Below are 23,229 nucleotides of genomic sequence, written 5' to 3'. Positions count from 1 at the left end.
TATTAGTGGCATTCATCTTTTTTTATCCCTCTGTGCCCCATTGGTGTGGCCAGGGCAGAGCAGATGGACCCCACATCTTTGTGGACCCCTACAAATGGAGGGAGGTGGGAAGGGAGATGTGAGCAGAGGCTGCTGGCAGGGAGGAGCATCCAGGAGAGCTCTTTGGGCCAGACTGATGGCATGCCCTGGGGGATTTCCACATACACATTTGTGGTGCCACCTGCTTGCAGAGTGATGCCACCATATTTTGCAAGCCAGGAGGAACCTGGGGATTTGCAGCCCAGCTGAGCTGTGGGGCAGGGTGAGGGTAAGGGCTGAGCCAGTGTGTGGTGGGTAAGTGCTTCCCTGTGTGCTTTGTGGGGTGCCCACCCTCAGCTTTCACCCCAAGGATAACTGCTGATCGCTTTCTCTCCAGTTGAAGCAGCTCAACTGTCTCCTCTGAGTACCCTGTGGATCCATTCCCAGATTTTTTCCAGCCCTGGGGTTTGTTTTGTCAGAACTCCACCTACCATTGACCTTTCCCAGAAACCAGCTCATGGGTTTTGTTTGCCTTTAGCCTGGCTGGATTCAGATTTTTTACCTGCTCTCAAGCAATTGGATGTTCAGGGCCTGAACTTTGAGCCCACGGAAATTTTGGGAAGCTGTAGTGAGCCTTTGAGTCCATCAGGGCTGCAGCCACAGGTCATTGGCATCCTCTGATGATGGAGAAGAACCACCATGTGTATCTGAGCGTGGTTCAGCTAGAAAGAGCACTGGATAGAGAAGCTCAGGCCTGAGACTTTGCAGCTGGGATGGTGTCTATAAACTAATTTTCAGCTTTCAGATTTTTTTGATTTCTCCTTCTCCCTCCATTTTGAGCTCTTTTGATGGAGCATCAAATAGCATCAGCACCATCCCTCGGCTCTATGGTGGGCAAAGGGCAACTGGGGCTGCCAAGTGCCTCTGCCCCACAGCAAGAATCCAGGGTGCCTTGCCCTCAAACACAGGATTTTGGGATCAGTATTTTGGGGCAAAGACTTTTTCCTCATGAAGATGCTCTGCCCTAGCGCAGCGGGGACCCGGGGCTTGCTGCTGACTCTGCTGTTCCTGCAGCAGCACCGCTTGTCAGCGATGGCCACAAAGGAAGAGAGCCTCAGCAACTCTCCCAGGGAGTGGAGCAGTGCGTTCTCACGGCCTCCTGCTGCCTCCTGCCACTGCTCAGACAGCAAACTCCCTCCTGCTGCTGGGGGGACTGCCTCGCCCCCGGGGCTGCAAAGTGAGGGCCAAGCCAGCTGTGCTGTAAAAACCAGCACGCTGATACACATCTTGCTCTTAATCCCGGCTTGAAGCAGGGCTAAGGCAATTTCCTCACCTTTCTAGGCTCAGACTTGTTTTCCAGAAGGAGTGTACCAAGCTGACTGTAGCCAAGGCTGGAAGGCTGTGGAGTCTTGCTTCCCTCTTAAGGAGGAGAAAAATAAAATACAAAAGCTGGGTAAGGCAGTCTGCATCTCTTTGACAAGTCTATTTTCTCCTCTGACATGTTTCTCTCTTGCAAAAACAGAGCCCAGACTTCCTGCCCTGTAGAAAAAACCCTGCAATTCCTTGAACCTTAGGGCTGAGGTGGAGAGACCGTGAGAAAGAGCCATGGTTCGAGGTCATACACAGCACTGATTTCTCACACCTACTGAATGCAGTGGAGTGCTGGGAGGGCTCGGGCTCCAGCCCTTTCCTCCCCCCTGCCAAATTCCTGACCGGTGATGCTAATACATTATTGCACCAGCCTATCTGTGTGCTAAGGACCCACGGTCCTGAGGGTGCAATCCATCATCTTGGAAGCGATTCGTTTGGATTCTGTCTGCCATGATTAAAATCAATAATAATAAAAAGGAACAGTTGTTCCCACTGGTTGCCTCATGCCTCTGAGTGGTTGTGCATCACCTATGGTGTCTGGAAGCATGGAGCATTCCACGTACCTTATTGGAGCCACAGTCATGGGAGTGGCAGGAGGGGGCAGATGAAGCTCATGATGGACCAGCCCTGTTTTCATCCCTCCTCCAGGGTCTGCTCCTGCGATTTGCCACTGGCTTTCTCAAGTCTGTCTTGTTTTCCTTGTGGAAGCAGTAAATTACCACCTTGGGACTCTCCCTGCCTGCCATTCCACAGTGACAGGTCAATTTTTGCAGAGGATTTAATGAAGGCTAAACTAGGCAGAGTTTTTTATGTGGCACTTGTGATGCATGGCTGCACATCTGCACGTCCTTCTCAGGGCAGAAACGGGACGTGCTCGTGTGGAGGAAATCCAAGATCCGTTTAAAAAAAGAAGAGTTGCTTTTATTCGTAAGAGGGAGATAGGTCTCTGCGATGCCGAATGTGGTTTTCCTTCTATTTCTGCTTGATGAAAGTTTGGGATGTATCACGTTCTGTTCAGATGCCTTGGTGTGTCCTTATCACCCCATACATGCTGCCTTTCCTCACCCCTAGTTCTAGCAGGAGGTGGAGATGGGCTCTGTGGCCACTCCTGGGTGTGAAGCAGCTCTGTCCTGCTGTTCACATCCTGAAGGTGACCCGTGATTTATAGGAGAAATGGGAAGACGTGGCTGAGACTGCACAGATACGTGTGGGGTGGGGAAGCTTGGTATGAGAAAAAGGCTGAGGGTGAAGCACATAGATGCATTTTTTCCCTTTCCCCTGCCCCCCTTCTTGTTCAAAACTCTGTAGCCTGGACTCTGAACGGAGCAATGCAGCTGAGGAATTACATGAATGTATGGGAGGGAGAGGCTTGTGGAGTATCTCTGGCTGCCTTCGACCGACACATTGCTGTTTCAGAGCTAGGATAATTCTCCTGAGGCAAGGCTGAAATAAACTTTAGGCTGTGACATAATAATTCTTGATTTTATTTCTTTTCTCAGTCTCCCTGTATTGTACTGCTATCCACACCCCCTTCCTTATTCAGTGGGATGATGACCCCGCTGTAATCTTTGCTATCCAGCCACGTTATTCCTAAAGCATGGAAACCCATGACTTCTGTGGTGGCCTGACACCAGTGGTCCTGAATGACATGAGTGGAGGCATTATCTGTGTATTTCAGCATGCTTGACTCAGTCACACAGAGCCATTATATGCCACTAATAAGTGATTAATTTCTTGGCAGAAGGTCAAGTGGGTGAGGGAGTTGGAGCCTTTGGAGGGTGCCCTCTTCCCTGTCATGTGACAGGGTGAGCTGCACATCTCCTGCCAGCAGTCAGGGCCCTTTATAAGTGTGTGATAAATGCAATATGAAATAAAGACTGGCAGCTCTGCTTGGCAGCAGATGAACTTGTTGATGGTCCTAGGCCATGTTCTGCACTGATGTTGTGTCTGGAACTGCGACAGGGCAATGCAGGCTGCAGTGGATTGCATGGAAGGGGAAGGTGCCTTGCACTGGTTTCTGGCATCTCCCTTTCCCCAAACCTCAAAGGAGCAGAGATGGGATGGCTGCTGGGGGAGGCAGAACTGCCTTTTTCAGTTCTTCTCTAATTCACTCAGCTTCCAGGATGTATTTCCAGCTGTGGTAGACACTGGGTTTTTCAAAGGTGATAGGGCAATGTATCTTCTGGGGTTGCATTTGGCTCCTCCTAAATCCTGTTCCCAAAACCTCTTCCCTATTATACCCTGGCTTTGTGGGGGCAACCTACTCAATAGAGGCAGCAACCAAAGCCAACACACTCCTGGCCTGATATCTGGGTGAGCTGAGGAGACAGGAATGTCCAGTGAGATGGTAGAGGGTTCCTGAGTTTTTCTGGTGCAGGTCTGCAAAGCCCAAAGCCTCTGGGAGGCATTTGATTTTCCTTTCTGGAATTAGCTTTAGTGCTGAAGGTTGGGTTCGGGCCAGCAAAGCTTCCTTTGAGCTGTCAACCATGCAAAAGACTTCTCGAGTCTGCAGAGTTTCCCTTAAACACAGCTCATCTGGTGCCAGAAATTTCCCTTGCCTGAATATTAAAATCTCCTCAAGTGCTGGTGAGGAAGTGCCCGAATGAAACGTGACCTTGCCAGCCATGCTGGCTTGTCTGGAGCGGGCGCTTGTGGCCATGTGGAACAGGGCAGCCCGAGTACGGGTGCCTGTATTGCTGTGCTGCAGGAAGAGGTGTTCTGTAGTGCAAACAGAAATAAAGCCTCTCCCTTGGCTGGGGGTCCAGAGGGAGGTGAGGTCAAGAGCTGGATGTGAAGCAGGCGGCTGGCCCCGGTCAGAGCAGAAATCTCAGCATCCCCAATGCTTGGCAGACAGTGGCTGTGTGGGCACAGCTGATCCAGGGTGTTTTCAGCTCATCCTTACATCTGCAGGATGGCCTCAGGAAGAGAGAAACCCGTTCCACAAAGCGTTTGCCTCAACTAAGGCCTCCAAAAGCTGTTGGCAGAGATGTAGGGACCATGTAAGAGAAATGACCCAGCCCTGTGACCAGCTCTTGCTGGAGCAAATCTTGCCGCAGCTCTGGGCTGCTGGGGCCACTGAGGTCTCTACTTTTTCTCCTCCCTTCTCCAGTCACACTAAAGGTTGTTTAAGGGGGTGAATTTCCTTTCACATTGCATGAAAGTCCCTCAATAGAGGGATTTTATTAAGGCAGGTGGCTGGATGGAGGAGTTTAGCATGCAGTAGCTCATCTTGCAACTCCTCAAGATTGCATTCCTATTCCATTCCATTTCCCCATCCTGTGATGGGTGAAATGAAGTTGAGAGCTCTTGATCCCACCGGCAGCTGTGAGTCTGCTTCTTCCCCAAACCTCCCCAGCTTGGGACCAACCTGGGACAGTGCTGGCTGGAGGTGAAGATGCGTGGGATCAGCCTGAACCTGAGGCACTGGGTAATTATTTCTAGAATTGGGAAAGACGGTTGTGAAATGCCACAGTGGGCTGAGCATGTTGAGTGCCTGAATGTGGTTGTGAACAATTAGAGCAAACGGGAGACCGTGGCCCCGTTTTAGTAAATGGAACCATTTGGAAATTAAATCTTTCCACCTTTTTGCTTTGAAAGGCAATTTAACAGCTGACCCCCTGCTCACACTTGTGCTTGTCCAAATTGAAATAACACATTTTGTCTGGGGTCCAACAAAACCCCTGTAGCTGACCCAAACACAAGGACTTTGGCAAGGCTTAGTTTCTCGTTTGCTTGTGTTTTTTGCTTCATTTTGTTTTGTTTGTTTTTCACTAAAGACAAATATTTGTTCTGCTAGGTCAGTCCAAAAGTAATCGTCCTTTTTTCTCTGCTTGTCAGTGTGATTACTGAACCCCAACGCATCCCTTATTAAACTTCACTCCCCTACCAGCCTGTTTGAGCATGACAGAGAGCTCAGAATTTGAAAATAAACCCTGTTTAGGTGTTTGCTGGAGGGTGCTGGTATTTTTGAATCTGTGGGGGCTTTATCTGCAGCCCTTATTGCTGAGCAGAGGCATACTGTTCCCAGCACTGCAGCCCCCCCAGGATGCTCAGAGTGTCTGAGACACATCCCAGCACAGCAGTGGGCAACCTGGAAGCTGGAATTGCTCTGTGACAAAGCTGGATTGCTCTATGGTAAAGGGAGCTGGGAAAGTTATTTCTGTGCTTTTGCAGAAAAATCCTTCTCCCCAAAACGGTCGCCCCCGGCTCTGTCCTCAGCCTGTTCGAAGGATGCAGGGACAGAATAGCGAGCCGGTGAGGTCATGGGGAGAGAGTTAGTCACATCCAACTGGGAAAGGGAGAGGGCTGCCAACCAATGTTGCTCTCACAGTGTGGAAAGCTCTTGTGGTTCAGAAGGGACCCCCCTCCTCCAGGCTCCCTAGAGCACCCTGGCCAAGCTGGGGGTGTTGGTGGAGCACCACCTCTGCAGCAGCTTCCCAAGGAACTGGAGGAGGGAGTGAAAGGTTTTAATCAAAATCTAACTTGTTCTGGCATAAACATGGACTTTTCTTCTCATAACTGGGGCAATATGGGCAAGAGGGGGTTAAGAGCCTTTCTGAATTGGAGACTATCTGGAGCTGTCGCACAAGGGAGGGAGATCATGGCAGAGTTTAATGAATGACTTCATTTATATATTAAAAAAAAAAAAAAAACAACAACATGGTGGCTTACTGCCAGGTCCTCAGACAAGGGTTTCTATGGGAACCTGAGGAAAAATAATAAATAGGAGTGTGGGATGAGTAGGGAAGGGAGGAGGGGAGCCCAGGCTCTGCTCTGGGTCTGTTTTTTTCCTCATGAAGAGCAAGGTGGCAAGGGGTGATGAGGGGGTAAAAAGGAAAAGAGCTGAATTTGATGCTTGCAGAAAGAGCCCACCCAAAATAAGGCAGGCAATAACTACATGGCAGTGGAGCATTCTCTTGGGCTAGTCCTGGGGTCTGCTTTGTTTCCTGCTCCTCCATGGGCAACCTTTCTTCACTGGGCTCACAACCTGGCTTTGCTGCCTTGGGGCAGGTGGGAGTTTGGGAGAGCAGTGATTTGGAGTCATCCCCAGCTTCCTGACAGGGTGGTGGTGGGACCACTGTGCAAAGGGGTGCTGCTGGGGCTGAGCTCAACTCTGCTGGCACTGCAGAGTAAAATGGACTCTGAGTGAGTCTTTTCTGGAAAGGCTAACAAGGTGCATAGTGTAGTTAAAAAGGCTACCTTTTTCATCAGTTGATCCCAATGGGCTTTTTTCCATGCCATTGCTGGGGTAGGGGGGTATCTGTCCTGAACTTCAAAAGAAACCAGCTTTTTGGTGAGACCTATGGTGAAGTGAGGCCCTCTCACGTGCTTCATAGTCCAAACTGAGGGCAAAGCTGGGCAGGCTGGTAGAGTGGCACTCCTGGGGCCAGCTGAAACCTGCCCCTCATTCACCCAAACTGGGCTGAAACAAGTCTCAACTAAGGCATTTCTGTTTGGTTTCTTCCCCATTTTCCTTTCCACAGGCTCTTTGTTCCAATCTGAATAATGTTGCACTGTGTCTCCCATTGAGCAGGTTCATCCTAAGAGGACAGTGTGCCTGAGGTGGGGAAGTGCAGGTTGGGCTGGGTCCTGCTGCTGCTGCTGGGAGATTGACTTCCCAGCTCCCATGTGTTTCTTCCTGAAAGACATTTCTGTAAACAGGCTTAAAAACGCCAGGGGAAACAGCCTTTGTGTCTGTTCTGGACCTGGCGGACTCAGGGGTGAGTGGGGTGAGGAGGAATCTGCCCCAGAATCAGCCCCAGCATCAGCCCTGCATACCACAAATCACACCTGCCCAGCTCCAGCTGCCATCACAGACCCTTTGGGTGAGTGGTGGCCACCCCATGGCATGTCCCTTTCTGCCTGAATCTCATCTGGTGCTGCCAGTGGAGCAGGAACTGATCTCACATGGGGAGTGACCGGACTGGCATTATCACCAGAGAAGGAATGTGGCATCCACCTTATCACTTCCTTGGGGATGCAAGAGGCTGTTCTGCTGATAGAGGCATTATTATCCAGCAGTTGAGATGTCTGGGAGAAGCCAGGGCAGGTTTTTCTTCTCCACCGGGGTGGCAGGAAGCCAGGCAGGGCAGAGCAGGACATAGGTGCTGCCCTCCGCCACTGTTTCCTTGGCTCCTGGTCAGGCAGAAGCAGCTCAACTGCCTAAGGAAACTCATCCCCAGGGTACAGATCTTGCCTTCTGTGGGCCAAAGCTTGAGATGAGGGTGTTGGATATCTTAGAGCAATGCAAGACCCTTTACAAACCCTTCAGACATCTTGCAGCACTGCAGGACCATTTACAAACCCCTCCAGGGGTGCGAGGCTGTTTTTGCAGGGAATGGTGCTTTCCGGTGGGCTTCAGCCCACAGGCAGGTAGGAAGAGGATATGTACCACATCTTCCTTCTAGAGAGTCGCAAGCTCTCCTGCACCCCTCTCCCAGTCCCTATGTCCCACCTTATCCTTGTCCATCAGTCCATTCCAGTGCGGAGCTGTGCTGCTGGAGGTGAGGATGCCACTTGGAGGATCACTGCTCATGGTGGGAGCGCTCCTCTGCTTGCTGGGGGGAGCCCAGGCACCTCAGAGGATTGTTACCAGGTTTCACAGGACTGCCTGATGGCATTAAAGATGGGTTTTCCCTCTGGCTTGGCAGGCTGACAGCACAGTGGAGCGTGGAAGATGAGGAGGAGGCGGCGAGAGAGCGGCGGCGGCGGGAGCGGGAGAAGCAGCTGCGGTCCCAGGCAGAAGAGGGCTTGAATGGCACCGTCTCCTGCTCAGAGAGCGCAGCTCTGGCTCAGGAAAACCAGTAAGAATTACCTGTGGATAAATCCTTCAGCAGCACACTTCTCCCTTGCAGGAAACCCTGCCTGCAGGCACCGAGTGTGTCCCTGTTATTTGAGGTGGTTTGGGGAAGATGGGGAAGTTCTCTAATAGGTTTGGGCTGGGGGATTTAGCGCACACTAGCAAATAGTGTGCTTTCTTGTTTGGGCAGAAAACCCCAGAAGTCCTGCTTTGATCATTTTCTTGGCTGAAGGCTGGGGGTTTTACTGCCCAGAGAGTTTACCCTGGGACAGCTTGGGGCAGGCTGGGCTCTGGCAGGGTGTCCCCATTGCCAATGATTTCAGTGCTTGGTTAAATTTCAACTTGGGAGTCATCCTACACCATAAGTAATGGAGTTTCCTGATATGTGCAAAGACAGATGTGTCTGAGGATGAGATACACAACCCCAGGGAGATCACAGCGCAAGAAATCACCTATCCTGGCTGGGCTTCCCATTCCTCCCTTGGAGAATGCTGCCCTGGCACTGGGAAGCATGAAGCGGCACCTGAGCTGGTGCAGTTCACAGCTCCAAGGGTTAGAATTAACTTTGTGCTTTAATAGGTTGAGTCCTAAATGGAAATAGCTCAGGAGGCATTTATGGAGATGCTGAGCTATCTGCTGTCAAAGAGGAAACACCTGGAGAAGGGATAGGATGACATCCCCAGCATCCCACACCTCATGTTACTGCAGCCTCCCTACATCCACGATTCAGCAGCCTAGATGCTGTACAGCACTGGGACTAGCACAAAAACTAGTCTGAATTGCCAAGTTCTTGTCTCATAGTCCTCAGTCTTAGCACTATTTATGCGTTGAGCTTATTTCTAAATCTGTTGAACACAATGGAAAAATGGTGGCAGGGTTTGGAGTCACAGAGAAGCAACGCCTTCATTTTACTGAAAATATATCTAAAGTTATGAAAATCTATTTTTTTTCCATTAAAAGATCTTTTATTTTTCCAATATACTTCCGAAATTATTCAGGACTTCTTTTCTTTTTTTTTTTTTTTAAAAATATAAAAGCACTGCAAAACACCTTCACAATCTTTTGTGGAAGTACACATGGTGATTTTCTGCAGACAAAACCGCTGCAGTCTACTCTAAAAGCAAAGGTCTGGAAAGTAATAATAGTCATTGGCTTTTCCAAACCCCCCCTTCACGTGGGGGTAGGAAATAATTTGAAAAGGTCTTTAAAAGAGCAGATGAGATCTCTGGTCTCTGCTTTGCTGGTTGGTGCTGTGAGCAGCCTCAGGCCAGAGCAGTGTGCAGCAGCCCCAGTAACCCAGCTTGCAGGCCCCAATCCTGTTGGCGTGGGCACAGCCGTGCTGCTGGCCCCACAGGACCATTGGCATTGCCCAAATTTAATTGAGTGCTTAAGAGGGCAATGACAAGAACAACTCCTAAAATTAAGGGGTTTGGTCCCTGCTCTATGATGCCAAAGCTTGCTGGGCCAGGCTCGACCACAAGGATGTTTCTTCTTCTCTGGCCATTCCCTGGTTTTGTTTACAGCTGCTGACAGCCACCTGGGCTTGCTCATGCAGCCAGGGTCAGCCCTGGCTATTAATCTTCTGAAGAGCTTCATTCTCTCTTGTGTACATCCTGCCCCCTCCTTCCTGTGACTCTTCCCACACTGGGACTCATCCTATCCAGGTCACTCCCCTTAGTTCAAACCCACCCCTGCATTTCCTTGCTCCAAAGGGACAGAGTGAACCTCCTGTTCTCCCTTAGCCCTGCTGAAGAAAACCAGAAATAGTCAGGAGAACAGAGGGTTTGCAGGAAGACAGGGGTGTTCTAGGGAGCCAGAGGGATGGACATCAGCTGAAGTGGTGATGACGGGGCTGTGCTGGCTTTGTGCTTCTCCTGGGGTTGTGTTTGCAGAGGGACACAGGGAAGTGGCCAGTTTTCTAACAGCGTTCAGCCAGTCTCTCTCGCTCCCTGGGAGCTTTTCTGTTAGCCTGAGCACACATTTGTGGCCAGGGCCACAAATACTGGAATGATTTTGCCATGGCTATCTCCAACAATTCAGCTCACCCAAAGAAGAATAAATGGAAGGAGTGGAAGGAGAGAAGAGCTGTGTCAGGCTGTGGCTCTTTCAGGCCACCTTTAGGCCTTTTTGTATGCCTCTCAATGCTAATTTCCTTCTTGCCGTGTTTCAGCTATGACTTCAAGCCATCTGGGACTTCAGAGCTGGAGGAAGATGAGGGGTTCAGTGACTGGTCCCAGAAGCTTGAGCAGCGCAAGCAGAGGTGGGTAGGACACAGATGAACCAAGGAGAGGGGTACCAATGTACAGCATTGTACTGTCCCTGAGGAGGGGTGACCAAAGCCTGCTCAAGACTAGCATGTGTAAGAATGAGTCCAGAGTCTGGAGCATCAGCAGGACAGAGCAGGCCCCGATGCTCTCTGCCTGCCACTTGGGCTAGCAGGGAGGAAGGGCCCAGGAATGGCCCCAAGCTTTGGGGATGTTTGGATTGAGCTTTGTGCTCCAAGCAATGGCAGCCTGCCAGGACGCCTGGGTTTGGAGGAGTGACAACAGCAGATTTAAGCCACCTGAGCTGCTGCAGGGGCTGAAACACTCTCTAAAATAATCCAGGCCAGCCTAAAAAGCTGTTCTAAGTTATTGCTGCTTCCTGGCTCATGTCAGCATAGTGGGTGTTAAGGTCCCAGCCCACCTTGTGCCTGACTCCTCTTTGAGCAGGGAAAAACAGGCAGCAAAGAGCCCTGAGAGGTGCTTGTGTGCCAACTGTTTAGTCCCCATCTCCCATCACTCCTCCCTTACAGAACTAAACCAAACTCCTGCCTTAACCACTTCCCTTGGATACCATCTACCTGCACATGAACTCTGTGACTCAGCTCTCTTGGCAGCTTGATTTTGTAGGGAATTTTTGGCATAGCCTCTTCTTTACCCTGAAGAAATCTTTGCACAGAGAGGTGGTGGATGCCCCTTCTCTCGGAACATTCACGTTGGACGGGGCTCTGAGAAACCTGATCTGATTGAAAAGGTTCCTGGTTATTTTAGAGGGATTGGACTAGATGACCTTTAAAGGTCCTTTCCAGCCCAAACTTTTCTGTGACTGAAAAAATGCTTAAGATTAATATTTACTGCTGGATAAATAAAAAGAGCTCAAAGTGTCATTACTTTTCTCCAAATGCTGTGGCTAAACCATGCTGCAAGCTGTACCTTTTCAGCCTTGACCCCACGAGCACTTCTCAAGCAGCTCCAAGGCCCAGCACAACGTGATTATAACATCTGTGGGAGCAATTAGAAATCATCTGCTTTTTGGTTTGCTGCCTCTTTTTCCAACCCCTCTTGCAGAGGGCTTTTCTGGAAAGAAAGGCTACTGCTATTCCCTCCTTGACCTTCAAAAGAGAATTAGTTGGAATTAACATTATCCTCCCCAGGTATTTCTTGTTGGGTTTTTATGTGATGCTTGTGTTTATCCTGTAGAGGGAGGGGAGGTGGTGTTCATGGCAGGTGAAGCCCATCAGTGAGAGGTGGTGCTTTAAAAGCAGGAGCTGGAGCTGTGGCTTGGTTGGGAGAGGCAGCTGAAGGGGCTCAGGCTCTGAGGGCTTGCTGGGGGGTAGGCTTTTTGCAAAGGCTGGGTTTTCTTTGTAGCAGGGGCTGTGCCTTATAAAGCCCTTTCAGCAGCTTTGTCCTTGGGGGCCTGCCTCATCCAAAGAGGAGTTTGGAGTGTGGTGTAAGCACAGGTAGGTGGTGTGTCTGCCTGTGGTGCCCTGTGCTGGGACAAGCAGTGCTGTGGTCAGGATTTCCCAGCTCCCTTCGTTCCTCTTCAACTGAAAATGGAGCAAATCCCGGCTTTTAAGGGGTGGCTGTGAAAGAGTGGATGGAGACAGCTGCTCTCTGTTGGATGGAACTAAACCAGGTCCTGCATCCCCTGAGGGCCTTGGTGCCAAGGCACATTTTCTTTTTGGTCCTGGTTCTTCTCTTTGAGGCAGGAGATCCATGCTGTCAGCTGTGTGCCAGAAGGTGAAGCTGTGCTGGCCTAGCTGCCTCCCATACAACATTGCTGTGGTGTGAAAGGCATCCCATGGGCTGCACTGTGTTTGCAGGCCTTAATGTTTAATATGAGCTTGCACTTGAGCTGGGGACATAGCTGGCATCCTGGTGGAGAGCTGCTAGCTTCCTGGGCCTTCAGAGCCTGCTCTTGCTGAGAGGATGATGAGAAGCAAGTTAAGTGGGCCCATCATATGCATTATCTTTTTTTCCTCGTGTGGTCAGTGTGGAGGGCTGGATGGTGGCTGACCTGTGATCTGCCTTCCCAGCAGCAGAGAGCGGGGTGGAAAGGTCTTGTTGGAACTTGTTTTTGAGTTTTGTTGCTGCCTGTTGAGGGAGGAGCAGTGAGTCAGCCTTGCCCTTTGGCAGCTGCCTGCTAGCCAGCTCTCTAGCCCTGCTCTCTCAAGCCAGGCGATTTTCTAAGAACTGGGAGGAGGAGAAAGCTCTTTTGGCTGGGGAAAGTAAGATGGCAATAACAGCTTGGTGTGTGGCTGTGAGCCAGTGAGAGTCCTGGGGTTCTGTGGTCCCAGTGTCCAAAGACATGGGCTGCTCTGCTGTTGCAAAGCTGATTGCAGAAACACTCCTGGGTCTCCTCTCGCAGCCTCGGAGACCTGGAGCAATCCTCTTGTACCAAAATACCATTGTGGTTTTTTTTAACCCCCTGAGCCAAGGGGTGACCCCATCTGATTTGGAACTCCTTTGTTTTGCTGGGTTACAAGATGTGTGATGTGAATAGAGGTGTAATTTTTTCCAGTGGGCAAAACTGAGGTTTGGGATCAGGTGTCAATATGGCATTGCTTGTGAAGCACCATGCCTTGCCCATGAAATGATTCCAGAGGAGTGGCTCTGCAGCCTTGCCCTAGAGTTTAGTTTCAGCTTGAGAAGCATGTTCACGTGTTGTTGGCTGGGTTCTCCTCCAGCAAGAGACTCTGTTAACGTGGAAGATGAGTTTAGGCAGAGAAGGGCTGTGCTTGGTGCCCCACATTGAATTAATGCTGGGAACCATGGGGGCAGCATCAGATTTGTGTTTGACTGCAGGATGTGCTGGTGCACCTGGGAGAGGATGGAGCCAACACATCACGGTAGCAGCGTCCTCTGTGCCAGGGGTTTGAGCAGAGAGCTCTTCTCTGCTTTCCTATGGGTTTTGCCCACCGTGATGCTGGTAATGTGCAGATACCTTCAGCTCTGCCACAGCTCTTAGCTGAGCTGGTCTTGGACATTTGAAGTGAGGGAATGAAATGCTGTTATATCTGGGTGCCTGGAGCTGCCTGTGAGCCCTGGTGTGGAATAGTCAGCAAGATGTAGGCTTGGGGAAGTGATAAAAGTGGATTTTTAGAGGTCAGAGGTATCTCATGGTGTCTAGGCTCATAACCGTGCTTTTCTTCTTTGATCTCTTCCCCCACCTCCAGGTCTCCAAGACAGTCATATGAAGAAGAGGACAGTGGTGTGAGGGAAGCTGAAGTCAAACTGGAGCAGATCCAGCTGGATCAGGAATGCCTGGAGGAGAAGATGGTTGGCAGAGAGGAAGGGAGGCTGTGCCAGGAGGAAGAAGAGGCCCAAGAGCAGGAGGAAGGGGAGCAAGCTGAGCAAGAGGTGAGATCAGGAGGAACTGACCTTCTTTCCAGAGGACTGGTGGGACAGCTGATGCTGAGGGCTGCTCTCCTGTGTCTTGGCTCACCACTGCTGCTGGAAGTTGAGCCCATGCAGACATTAGATGTGCTTTCATGGCATAACCTGGGGCTGGAGCCACTCTTCCCTGTGTGCTGTGCTTTCTTATGGTCACTGCAGGCAGCCTCTGGCCTTTTGTCAGGGTGGTATGTTTGCTCCCAGAGTTTGTGGTGGCTTTGCCATGTCCCTGTCCTACTGAGGAGGAAAGTGTTAATTCTCCTGTGGGCTGTGAGTAGCTTTACAGGAGAACTCAAATCTAAATTACGCTTCTTGTTTTTCTCTTCTCAGCCTTTATCACACCTTTGGAGCACTTTGTCTTGATAGATCTCTTAGCCTTGCGTTGCTCCCAGCTGAGGTTTTTTTTTGTTGTTCTGATAATTCCTTAAGTGGTTAAGTGGGGGGAGAGAGAGACAAAGTTGGAATTGAAGTGGGGGTGCAAGTTAGGGGGCTGAGCTTCAAATATCATTTGTAAATGGATTTTGACTGTCTGGGGCTAGTAAGATTTTTGCATTTGAACTGTGTGTTACTCTTTCCAACCCTTTTTTCTAAAGGCAGCTTCTCTCCTTTTGGCCTTTAAATGAGAAGTTAATGTTTTCCTATAGCAATTGTGGTAAGAGATTTTTATAATTGATGCAAGGACCCCTTTTCATACCATTTGGGAATTTTGAACCTGCAAAATCTCTGATTTCTGCCCTCCTTTCCAAATGGCATATGAGCTTCTTCCTGAATGTTTCCAAATTAGATAATGTTAACTCAAAGTTTCTGTGCTTTTGTGTTTATTTAGTGCAAAGCAGGAAGCCTGGCAGACGGGAAAAATCACTGTTGTCGCATAATAAGCGGTTTGATCAACTTGCTTCCTGGCTTGTTCTTTTTCTGCACTCAGGAAAAGAAGAGAAGGCGAAATGATGGAGGGAAGGAAGAGGAAACACCAGAGAAACGCCAGAAGGCTCCAAGCCTTGCCAGTCTGGAAGAGGAGGAGCTGTGCTCTGACCACACTGCAGTGTGCTCCACAAAGGTTTGTGTTCCTGGGGCCCCTCTGGATGCATGACAACTGTCACAACAGAGGACCTGACTAATGATGAGGAAAGATTATCCAGGGCTTACAGCAATGTGGAGTGTGAATCCCGTTATCCGTCCTGCTACGAGCTGAGACAAACCACTTGAGCAATTTGCCTCGTCTTTCATGGCTGTCAAACTCCTCTCCTCCTGCTTTGCCTGCTTGAGCTGTTGGAGGCTGTAGCAATCACTCTAAAAGTCTAAAGTTCATTGAGGGCTCCAGGGAATAATTGGGATGCTGAGATACCTGTGCTTTCAGCTTGTGTTGTCTTTAACAAAATTCACAAGAACCTAATCTTAAACAAATCTCCCTTCCAAAGGGGAAAAGCCCCAATAACTGAAACAGTGGCATTTCTCTTACTTAGAGCAAAATGTGTGACTTAAGTTGTTTAAACAAATGGGGATTTCTGATCTCTGAAGCATTGTGTCCTTCCCAATCACATCTGTCTGCAGTGGTGCTCTTGTGAAACTTCCATTATTAACACCACCTGAATTGCATCTTATGACTTGTGTTGCATTTACTACAAATCCTCTGTTTTGTGTGTGTGCTTTTGAATACAACAGATACTGATAAGTGATTCTGTACTGAATGGGTTTTTTTGTCTTTGTAAGCCCTAACCTTTTTGATTGTAGAAGCGAGGGAGATGGTGAGAACTCTGTGTAGCCTGTTAATCTGCTATTAGTACTGTCTTTGCTTTTTTTTTAAATTTAGTTTTTGTGCTATTTGTGGCTTACTCAATATTTCCTGACTGGGGATGATTGTATGAGTACTTCCTTCTGCATCAGTAAATAGATGGCAAGAGGAAGGTTTCGTCATCTACAGACATCAGATTCTTGCTCTCACTGGAGAATCTATTTTATAGTCAAATTAAAAGAGGGGAGACAGGGTGGGTGTGGGTGCAGGCTGGGTGCTAATGCCAGGTTTGAAAAGTGCGGTGGGGGTAGCCAAAGCATGTTCTTGAGATGAGACTGGTGGGAAAATGTGGAAAATGCTTTCAGCAGCTTTTATGTGCTGGAACTTCTGTCTTTACAACCCCAAAACACACACAGGTTCTTGACCTCAGCATAACTGCTGCTGCTAGGATTAGCCCAGGGAAAGGTTTAGAAATACGGTCTCTGTTTTATAATGGTGATGTCAGACCTCACCTGCACATTAAGCTGGATGTAAAACTGTTCAGGAAAAATCTGGGCTTGGAGTATTTCCAAAGGAAGGGTGATCTTTACACCCCAGCTAGCAGGGCTCTGTGAACACTGGGAACCAAACACATTGGCCACCAAGGTGGTGTTTTGGCACAGGAAGCTCAGCAGAAGCCTTCCTTGTAGCAGAAAGATAAAAGCATCTGCATTTGGTGGTGTGTTCCCCTGGCAGATGTGGCTGGTGGAGGCTGGCTACACATCTGGGGCGGGCTGATGTTGGGTTGTAGGGTGTTTGGGGTTCATAGGGCCAGCGTGCCCTGAGGGCTGCAATAGGGGTGTATGGATTCAAGGGGGAAGTCTTGTGCCAGCCCTGTTTTGTCACAGGCTGCTTGTGAGCCCTGAGTTTTGAGCCTGGCTGAATGAGCAGCTCTGGTTTCTTCTGGCCTTCACAAAGTGCTTGGGAGCAGGGAAATGCACAATTCTCACTGCAAGGGAATGCCAGAGGTGGGGAGAGGTGGTCTCCAAATAGCACAGTGAAAGTTTGTTCCTACCTAGACTGTCATACTGAGATACATTGTGACTTACAGCTTTTTCTAGGCCCCTCTGTTTAATCTGATACTTGTTCATGACCTTTCAGAAGTGCCTGTGTATGGTTTGCACCGGCACGCCATCTCCCTAGCAGGGCTGGCAAGGCTTTTTCCTATCAATATGTACTTGTGTTTTGGAAGCTGAGGCAAAGATCTACCAGGCTGCTCTTTCAGATTGGTGCTGTGCCCTGTCAGGTACCAGCCCATCAGTAGGCAAGGTGAAGTCTCTGAAGTCATGGCTCAGAGGCAGGCAGCAGCTCCTGTAGCTGCAGGCAAAGGAGTGGGCTGACAGCAGGCAGGCAGAGCTGGCTGATGGGCTTCTGAAGAGCTGCTCTGGGGGGATCCTGCAGAGTGACTCTCTCCAGGTCATCCCTATTAGCCAGGGTTGCACTATTTGGTTGTTCTATAATGGGTCTCGTGCTCTTGGGGACAGCTGGTAAATGTGTCCTCTATGTGACACTGTCTTCTGTTTAGATAAAATTTGGCACCGGCATCCTGAAAGCATCTTAAAGGATCATTCAGTGCTGTTTTCTATCTGCTAACTTGCTAGGTGATGTTTCCTGTGGCACAGGCAGCAGTTTTACAGGGGGAGAAGTCTCCTTTTTTACTTGGTTGCTGCTCCTTGACTGTGTGGGAGCCGGTGTTAAGAAAGCCCCCCACTTTGACTTCAAGGTGATTTTTCTCTCTGTAAGCTTGTTTTCTGGGGCATGAAAGAGTCACAAGGTTTAGCAACATTTCAGCTTTCCTTTCCTGCAGTGGTTGTGGAGTGTTTGCTTGCCTTCCTGTCTTGGCCAAAGAGTTATTGCACAGGAGCCTCTGGTGCAAAACTCTTCCCTGGTGACATGACATGAAGAGCTCTATGTGCTGATTTGCCCTGTCTCTGTGCTTCTCTGGCGTGGATAAGTTGACCCAACTCATGCCTGGGCTGCTCCTGTGCTTGGCTTCTCTTCTGCTGATGTGGCCTCTAGATTTCCCCCTTGTCTTTCTGTACTTGCAATTTCCCTTTTTGTGTCTGGCTAGGAAACCAAAGGTCTGAGAGAGACCTTCTCCTTCACCAGAGGGAGTAGAGAAAATGATCCTGGTTGGTGTTCCAGCTGTCAGTCAATTTACACACTGTTGGTTTGCCCCTGAAATGGGTTGGGATTCTCTTCCCCTGCTTGGAAAGAAGGATGAAAGGGAATGCTCACTGTCTCTCTGATCAGTAGGAGAACATGGGGACTGAATGAGGCAATTCTTACCAAAATATGGGTGAGAGATCAGGGCCAAGAAATGGTCAGCTATGGTGACCTGCATCCATCTGAGGTCTGTGATAAAAGTTATATCTTTGTCTTCTTTTTCCCCTTCAGATCACGGACAGAACTGAGTCGCTGAACCGCTCAATACAGAAAAGGTATTTCTGGGGCTGGCCTCAAGGTAAAGCAGGTCACTTGCTGCAAATGGAGATTGCAGCAGGTCCTGCTGTGGGGAGGGGCAGAGTGACAGGCTGCCTGTTGCCCTCAAAGTCCTCCCATCTGCCTGAGGCACTGGGGGAACACCTTAATCCTCTTCTCTGTTCTGCAGTAACAGCATAAAGAGGAGTCAGCCTCCTCTCCCTGTGTCGAAGATTGATGACAGGCTGGAGCAGTACACACAGGCTATTGAGGTGGGTCGCTGTGTTGTCTCTGCCCCTGCCCTCCCAGGAGCCCTCTTTGCTGGTGCTGCTCTCCCACCATGCCTCTTAGCCTTACCATCTCTGAGATGACAACTAAATTGTCTTCCTTGGGTGAGAGCACTCCTTGCTCCTGTCTGTATGTCCCTCCACAGCACAAAGCAGGTTTCTTTAGCAAGCTGTCCCATGCTTGTTTTTTTCATGTTCTCTGCTTAAAAGAGTGGGAGTATCTGACAGGAACTGGTAGGACTCTACAAGTCTCCTTTTACAACCCCTTATCTCTAAGGACCTTCCAGGGTTAAAAATAATCAAGAGACACGCTCTGATGGCAAACTGTCTCCATTTATTTTCCAGACCTCCACAAAGGCTCCAAAGCCTGTCCGGCAGCCATCTCTTGACCTTCCCACCACGAGCATGATGGTAGCCAGCACAAAAAGCCTCTGGGAGACTGGGGAGGTCACAGCTCAATCTGCTGTGAAGCCCTCGGCCTGTAAGGTACAGCTCTTGGAGGACTTGCCTTGCTTGTGCCAGAGGCAGGGACTGGTCCCTGGGCACAGCATGCATTGTCCGTGTTTATCCTGTTGGTACCTCTTGTTTGTGGGGCCTACAAGCTCCAAAGGCATCAGTGTTCGAGGCCTTCCATCATGTCGTAAGGCTTTGCACCTTGGAGATGCAATTTTTTTGATAGGGTCCCCAGTTTTTCCTTGGTGGTACATCCAGGAAAACCTCTGTGCTGCTGGTTGAGGCTGATTTGCAATGGGAATTAAAATCAGCTGGTGGGGAGAATGCATATATCCCCTACAGTGGCTTGGGCTGCGCTCCAGTTGTCAAGCACAACGTTGCATCTTGTACCAAGGTGATAAATCTTGTAAACTTGGAAAATGCAGAGAATATTATGTATTGCTCTCAGAGATTTCATTTTCTGGTTGTTGTGGGTGAGGCTGGTTCTGTTACACAGTGGTTGCAAATCTGCTCTTTATGAGAGCAGAATTCCTTACAGAGAGAAGCCGTGATGTTTACATGTCCTAAATAGTTAGTGAACTTAAGAAAATAAACATATTGGAGCTAATTCAGACTCTTGTGGAAGAGTGATAGGAAAACATAGGACATACTGGGAACAGGAAGACGTTTTCACAGTCATGGGTTTTAGCAGCAGCTGTTATAGGTCAGATGATGTGATATTGTAAATAAAAAAAAGGAGGTCAGATGTGTGGGTTGGAAGTGGATGTGAACAAAGACACGTTCAGCAGCATTAGCACTGAAGGGTAATGAAAACATAATTTCCTCAGGATATCGTGGCTGGAGACATCGTGAGTAAAAGAAGCCTTTGGGAGCAGAAGGGGAGTCCCAAACCTGAGAGCAGTATCAAGGTGAGCTGGTGTCTGTGAGTGTGAGAGCACTTTTTCTGCTGAAAGAGAAGAGCTGTTGGCTGGGTTGGAAGTATTGAGAGCATGATGTTCTGTAGGGACCAGGGCTGCCTGTATCTGTCTATCAGTGCGATTGCATGCTTAAGAGCTCTTCCTAACAGTGAATTGCTATTGGTTCAGCTCTAGTGAAAATAGGGAAAAAATATTTTCATATCCAGTTATTCTGAAAGATCTCTTGAACAGCATGTTGTTCTCAGCCCAGGAGCTGGGAGTTCCAGCCTTCTAGGCTCAAATGGAACTGCAAATTTGAGTAATTTAGCTCTTGTTATGCTCCTTGGCACTGAGAGTAAACAGAACGTGCAAAGCTAAGTGTAACTGAACCTAAGGCAGTATCACTTGCAGATGGATCTGGGGTTTTGCGGGAATGTTTGTGGAAATGTCTCCTAAAATGCAGCAAGCAGCTACTGCTCAAACTGTCTGGGCTGGGAGAGGAAGATCAAAGTATCTTGTTAGTTCCTGTGTTGAAAGTTCCAGTATCTGGTAAATCCCGGAGTTGCCTGCCATGGATAAAAACAACCCTGGTTTGGGGATCTGGGCTCTTAGATGAGCCCTCCCTCACAATGCCTGCATTGCATCTTTTCCTATTGCATATCCTGTTCTTGTGTTACCTTATGCTTATTGAAGGTGGTGATGGATCTGTGCAGAGTTTGTGTGAAGCAGGCAAAAAGGCAGTACAGAATGGGCTATCTCCAAGCCCTCTGGGATTAAAGGCAACTGAATCATGTGCTCCTCTGGCTTCAGTTGCTTGGTTTTTGACTGCCTATTTAGTGGAGTAAAATGCTGACTTTGGCTCTTCCTTTCTCTCCTGTTCAGTCCATTCCTTCTGGCAAAAAGTATAAATTTGTTGCAACAGGCCATGGCCAGTACAAGAAGGTGTTGATAGATGATGCTGCAGAGCAATAGTATGTCTGGAGAACTCATTAACCAGGTAGGTGGGATATGACTGTGCTCTGTGTAACAAACTCCTGGGCTGTTCTGGCAGGATGCTGGAATTATTTCTGCCAGCAGCACTTGGGGTGAGTTGGAAGGTGCTGTATGGGAACAGCTGGCGCCTTGCTTCTGAGCCTGTCTGGGCTGGAACAGAGTGGGTTACACAGCAGGGGTTTTGGTCTCTGGCTCTCTGATGCTGCTAGGAAGCTGGATACCTCTGTTAGTTTAATCTGCAGTCCCTCAGGTACTGCTGTTTGGGTGAAGATGTGCTTGCCTTTCAAAGGAATGGTCTCTATCTGCTGTCTTTCCTTGTGCTCCCTTAAGTTGTAAGGAGTAGTAGCTGGAGGTCATTCTGGCTGAGCATGGGGGCTGATGTACTTTTGAAATTCAAATATTTCTGGGGTCTAATTCCCAGATTTACTGAATTAATCAGGGAGAAATCTTTTAATGACTTCAGTTACCTCTTGGAACCAGTCCATAAGGTTGTAGCAGGAAGAATGTGAACATCTGCTGTACTGGGTAGACCAACAGAACAGAAAGAACTTCTCTGATGTGCAGCAAGGGAAGGCAGAGCTGGGTTGCTGTCTCTCTTCTGTTGACATGGTCTTTGGATCTCATGTTCCTATTGTGTTTATGCTCATAGATATCCCGGTGTTATCTTGAGTGGATGATAGTAGAGGGTTGTGGCAATAAGGAGGAAAGGAATGACATAGAGGGGGGGATAACTGGTTGGATCCAATTGGGCAGCATCTGGCACAATGAGTGGAGAGGAAGTTGAGGGTGAAAACAAGCTCATTCTCTTTTTTTCCTACTATAAAAAAGAAGCTTTATTTCATTGCCAAGGTTAAAATAGCTCTGCTGATTACAAAACACCTTTTGTTTCTGAATTCTTCTGGGGCCTGTGTTCCTTCTTTCCTCTCCCTCCCACCCGTAATGAGCTGGCTTCTGAGTCTTGCATATTGTTTTGTTTGTTTAGGCTTGTCTTTTCCTTTTGTAGTGCCCATTTAGAGGAGATGCCCTTTTGAACTTTGGGATGGGCACCAGTACAAGCCAAAGACTGCCTGAAGCTTTGTTTGCAGTCCACAGAACTTGCATCCTCAGCTTGCTTCTCTGCCCATGACTTTGAGAAACCTATAAGGTTTCCCCTCTGATCAGTCTCCTTTCTCCTGAAGTCTGTTTCAGGGCACCAGGTGGGAACCTACTGGGCTTCAGTTCTCAACAGCAAATAGGTTTTGCTAGGTTGTCAGCAGGTTTTGTTTGCCCTGAGTTTCTCTAAGCAGTTCAAATGAAAGTGTCTTTGGCTCTGGTCTTTGTCCAGCGTCCTTTCTTGAAAGGTAATGGACTATCACAGGATGTCCTTTAGGATCCAGCCAGCACTCCAAACAGCCATGGCACAACACTCTCTGGGTTTGTTCACGTGGAAGTATTGGGGTTTTTCTACTGTGACTAGAAAAATGGCTGTGATAGCTGAAGGAGCTTGTTTCTTTTCTTAGGTTCTTAGCTGTCTGTTTTGTATGCTCTGATCTCCCTGCTCCCCAACTCCTCTGTACCCCCTGAGCTATGTTCATCCTTTTTCCCTACTGCTGGATCACTGTCATGGCCTTCTTACTCCCAAACCCTTCTGGCTCACCCCTGTCACTTGCTTTACACCACCTTATCTGCTTTCTAGTTGCTTTAACAGGAGGTGTGCTTTTTTTTCTCCTTCCTTCCCTTCCTGGCTGCAGGACCTCACTGCAGGTTATGGAGCAAGAGTTTTTCTGTAAGTGTCAATTTGGGCTCTTAGCAACTTCCTGATGCTGTTTGGCATTGAAAAATAGGCAAATTCTGTGCCCAGTAGCATTCCCCTTCTCTTCCTCTGTAGAGCAGCTCAGTCTGGAGCACACCACAATGACTTCCAGTGAACAGCCATTGATTGAAATCTGTTGCCTACAGGGACATGTCCTCCTGTCTGTGGTACTCTTGTGTCAGGGTCTGTCTCTGCAGGACTTGCCATGCTTGCTGTGTGCCTCTGCCCTTTGGGGTAAAAGGGCTAAACCATACACATAGATCTGCCTTCCTCTGTCTCCTTCCTTCTGCCTGTGGGAATTGCTCTCCCCAGTGGCATTTTCCCATCCTTCATCCATGTGCAGTGGGGCTGGGGTGTCAATGGAAGCTCAGCAGATGTGAAACCTAAGCCTTAGGTGAGAGTTGGTGGTTTGCTCTGGGTGGTTGTCCTTGGTGCAGGACAAAAACTGTTTTAAAGCACAAGTGCTTCTTAAACCACCTTCACCTAGTCTCCCAAATGCAATCAAAGTTGGCTGCTCTGCTTCATGCCAGTACCGTGGCTCTTGTGCATGCAGACCTTTGTGCTGAGGCATCCACCTGGCTGGGCTGCAGTAAGGTACCACTTATCACTCTCTGGAAAGGTTGCCTTTATCTGCATTATGTGTTTTACACTGCACTCTTCAAATCTTTTTCTGTGCTGCTGTGTGGATGTTTCTCTGTGGCCTTCTCTTGCAGCAATGTTAAATTATCCTGGTGAGGCTTACCTAGGATTCACTTGTGATTACTGGCACATTTC

At 48.9% G+C, this 23,229-nt stretch overlaps 1 protein-coding gene across 4 annotated transcripts in view; it reads left to right on the top strand.

Moving 5' to 3' along the window:
- The window catches only part of LSP1 (lymphocyte specific protein 1), a 48,569-nt gene that overhangs the window by 17,059 nt on the left and 8,281 nt on the right, over positions 1-23,229 (top strand). For 2 of the 4 annotated variants that reach the window (XM_058863488.1, XM_058863503.1), the window contains exons 2-10: positions 8,040-8,192; positions 10,359-10,448; positions 13,626-13,809; positions 14,768-14,899; positions 18,011-18,054; positions 18,225-18,306; positions 18,667-18,807; positions 19,602-19,682; positions 20,553-20,667. In XM_058863488.1, coding sequence (XP_058719471.1) covers positions 8,040-8,192; positions 10,359-10,448; positions 13,626-13,809; positions 14,768-14,899; positions 18,011-18,054; positions 18,225-18,306; positions 18,667-18,807; positions 19,602-19,682; positions 20,553-20,642 — 997 coding nt within the window. In that variant the 3' untranslated portion in view covers positions 20,643-20,667. Of the gene's footprint in view, positions 1-8,039; positions 8,193-10,358; positions 10,449-13,625; positions 13,810-14,767; positions 14,900-18,010; positions 18,055-18,224; positions 18,307-18,666; positions 20,668-23,229 lie in introns of those variants that run through there. The other 2 variants (XM_058863495.1, XM_058863512.1) reach the window with 1 other exon arrangement.

This window comes from Poecile atricapillus, chromosome 1 (assembly GCF_030490865.1).
Source record: "Poecile atricapillus isolate bPoeAtr1 chromosome 1, bPoeAtr1.hap1, whole genome shotgun sequence".
NCBI lineage: Eukaryota > Metazoa > Chordata > Aves > Passeriformes > Paridae > Poecile > Poecile atricapillus.
This window is presented reverse-complemented; position numbering and strand designations above follow the sequence as displayed.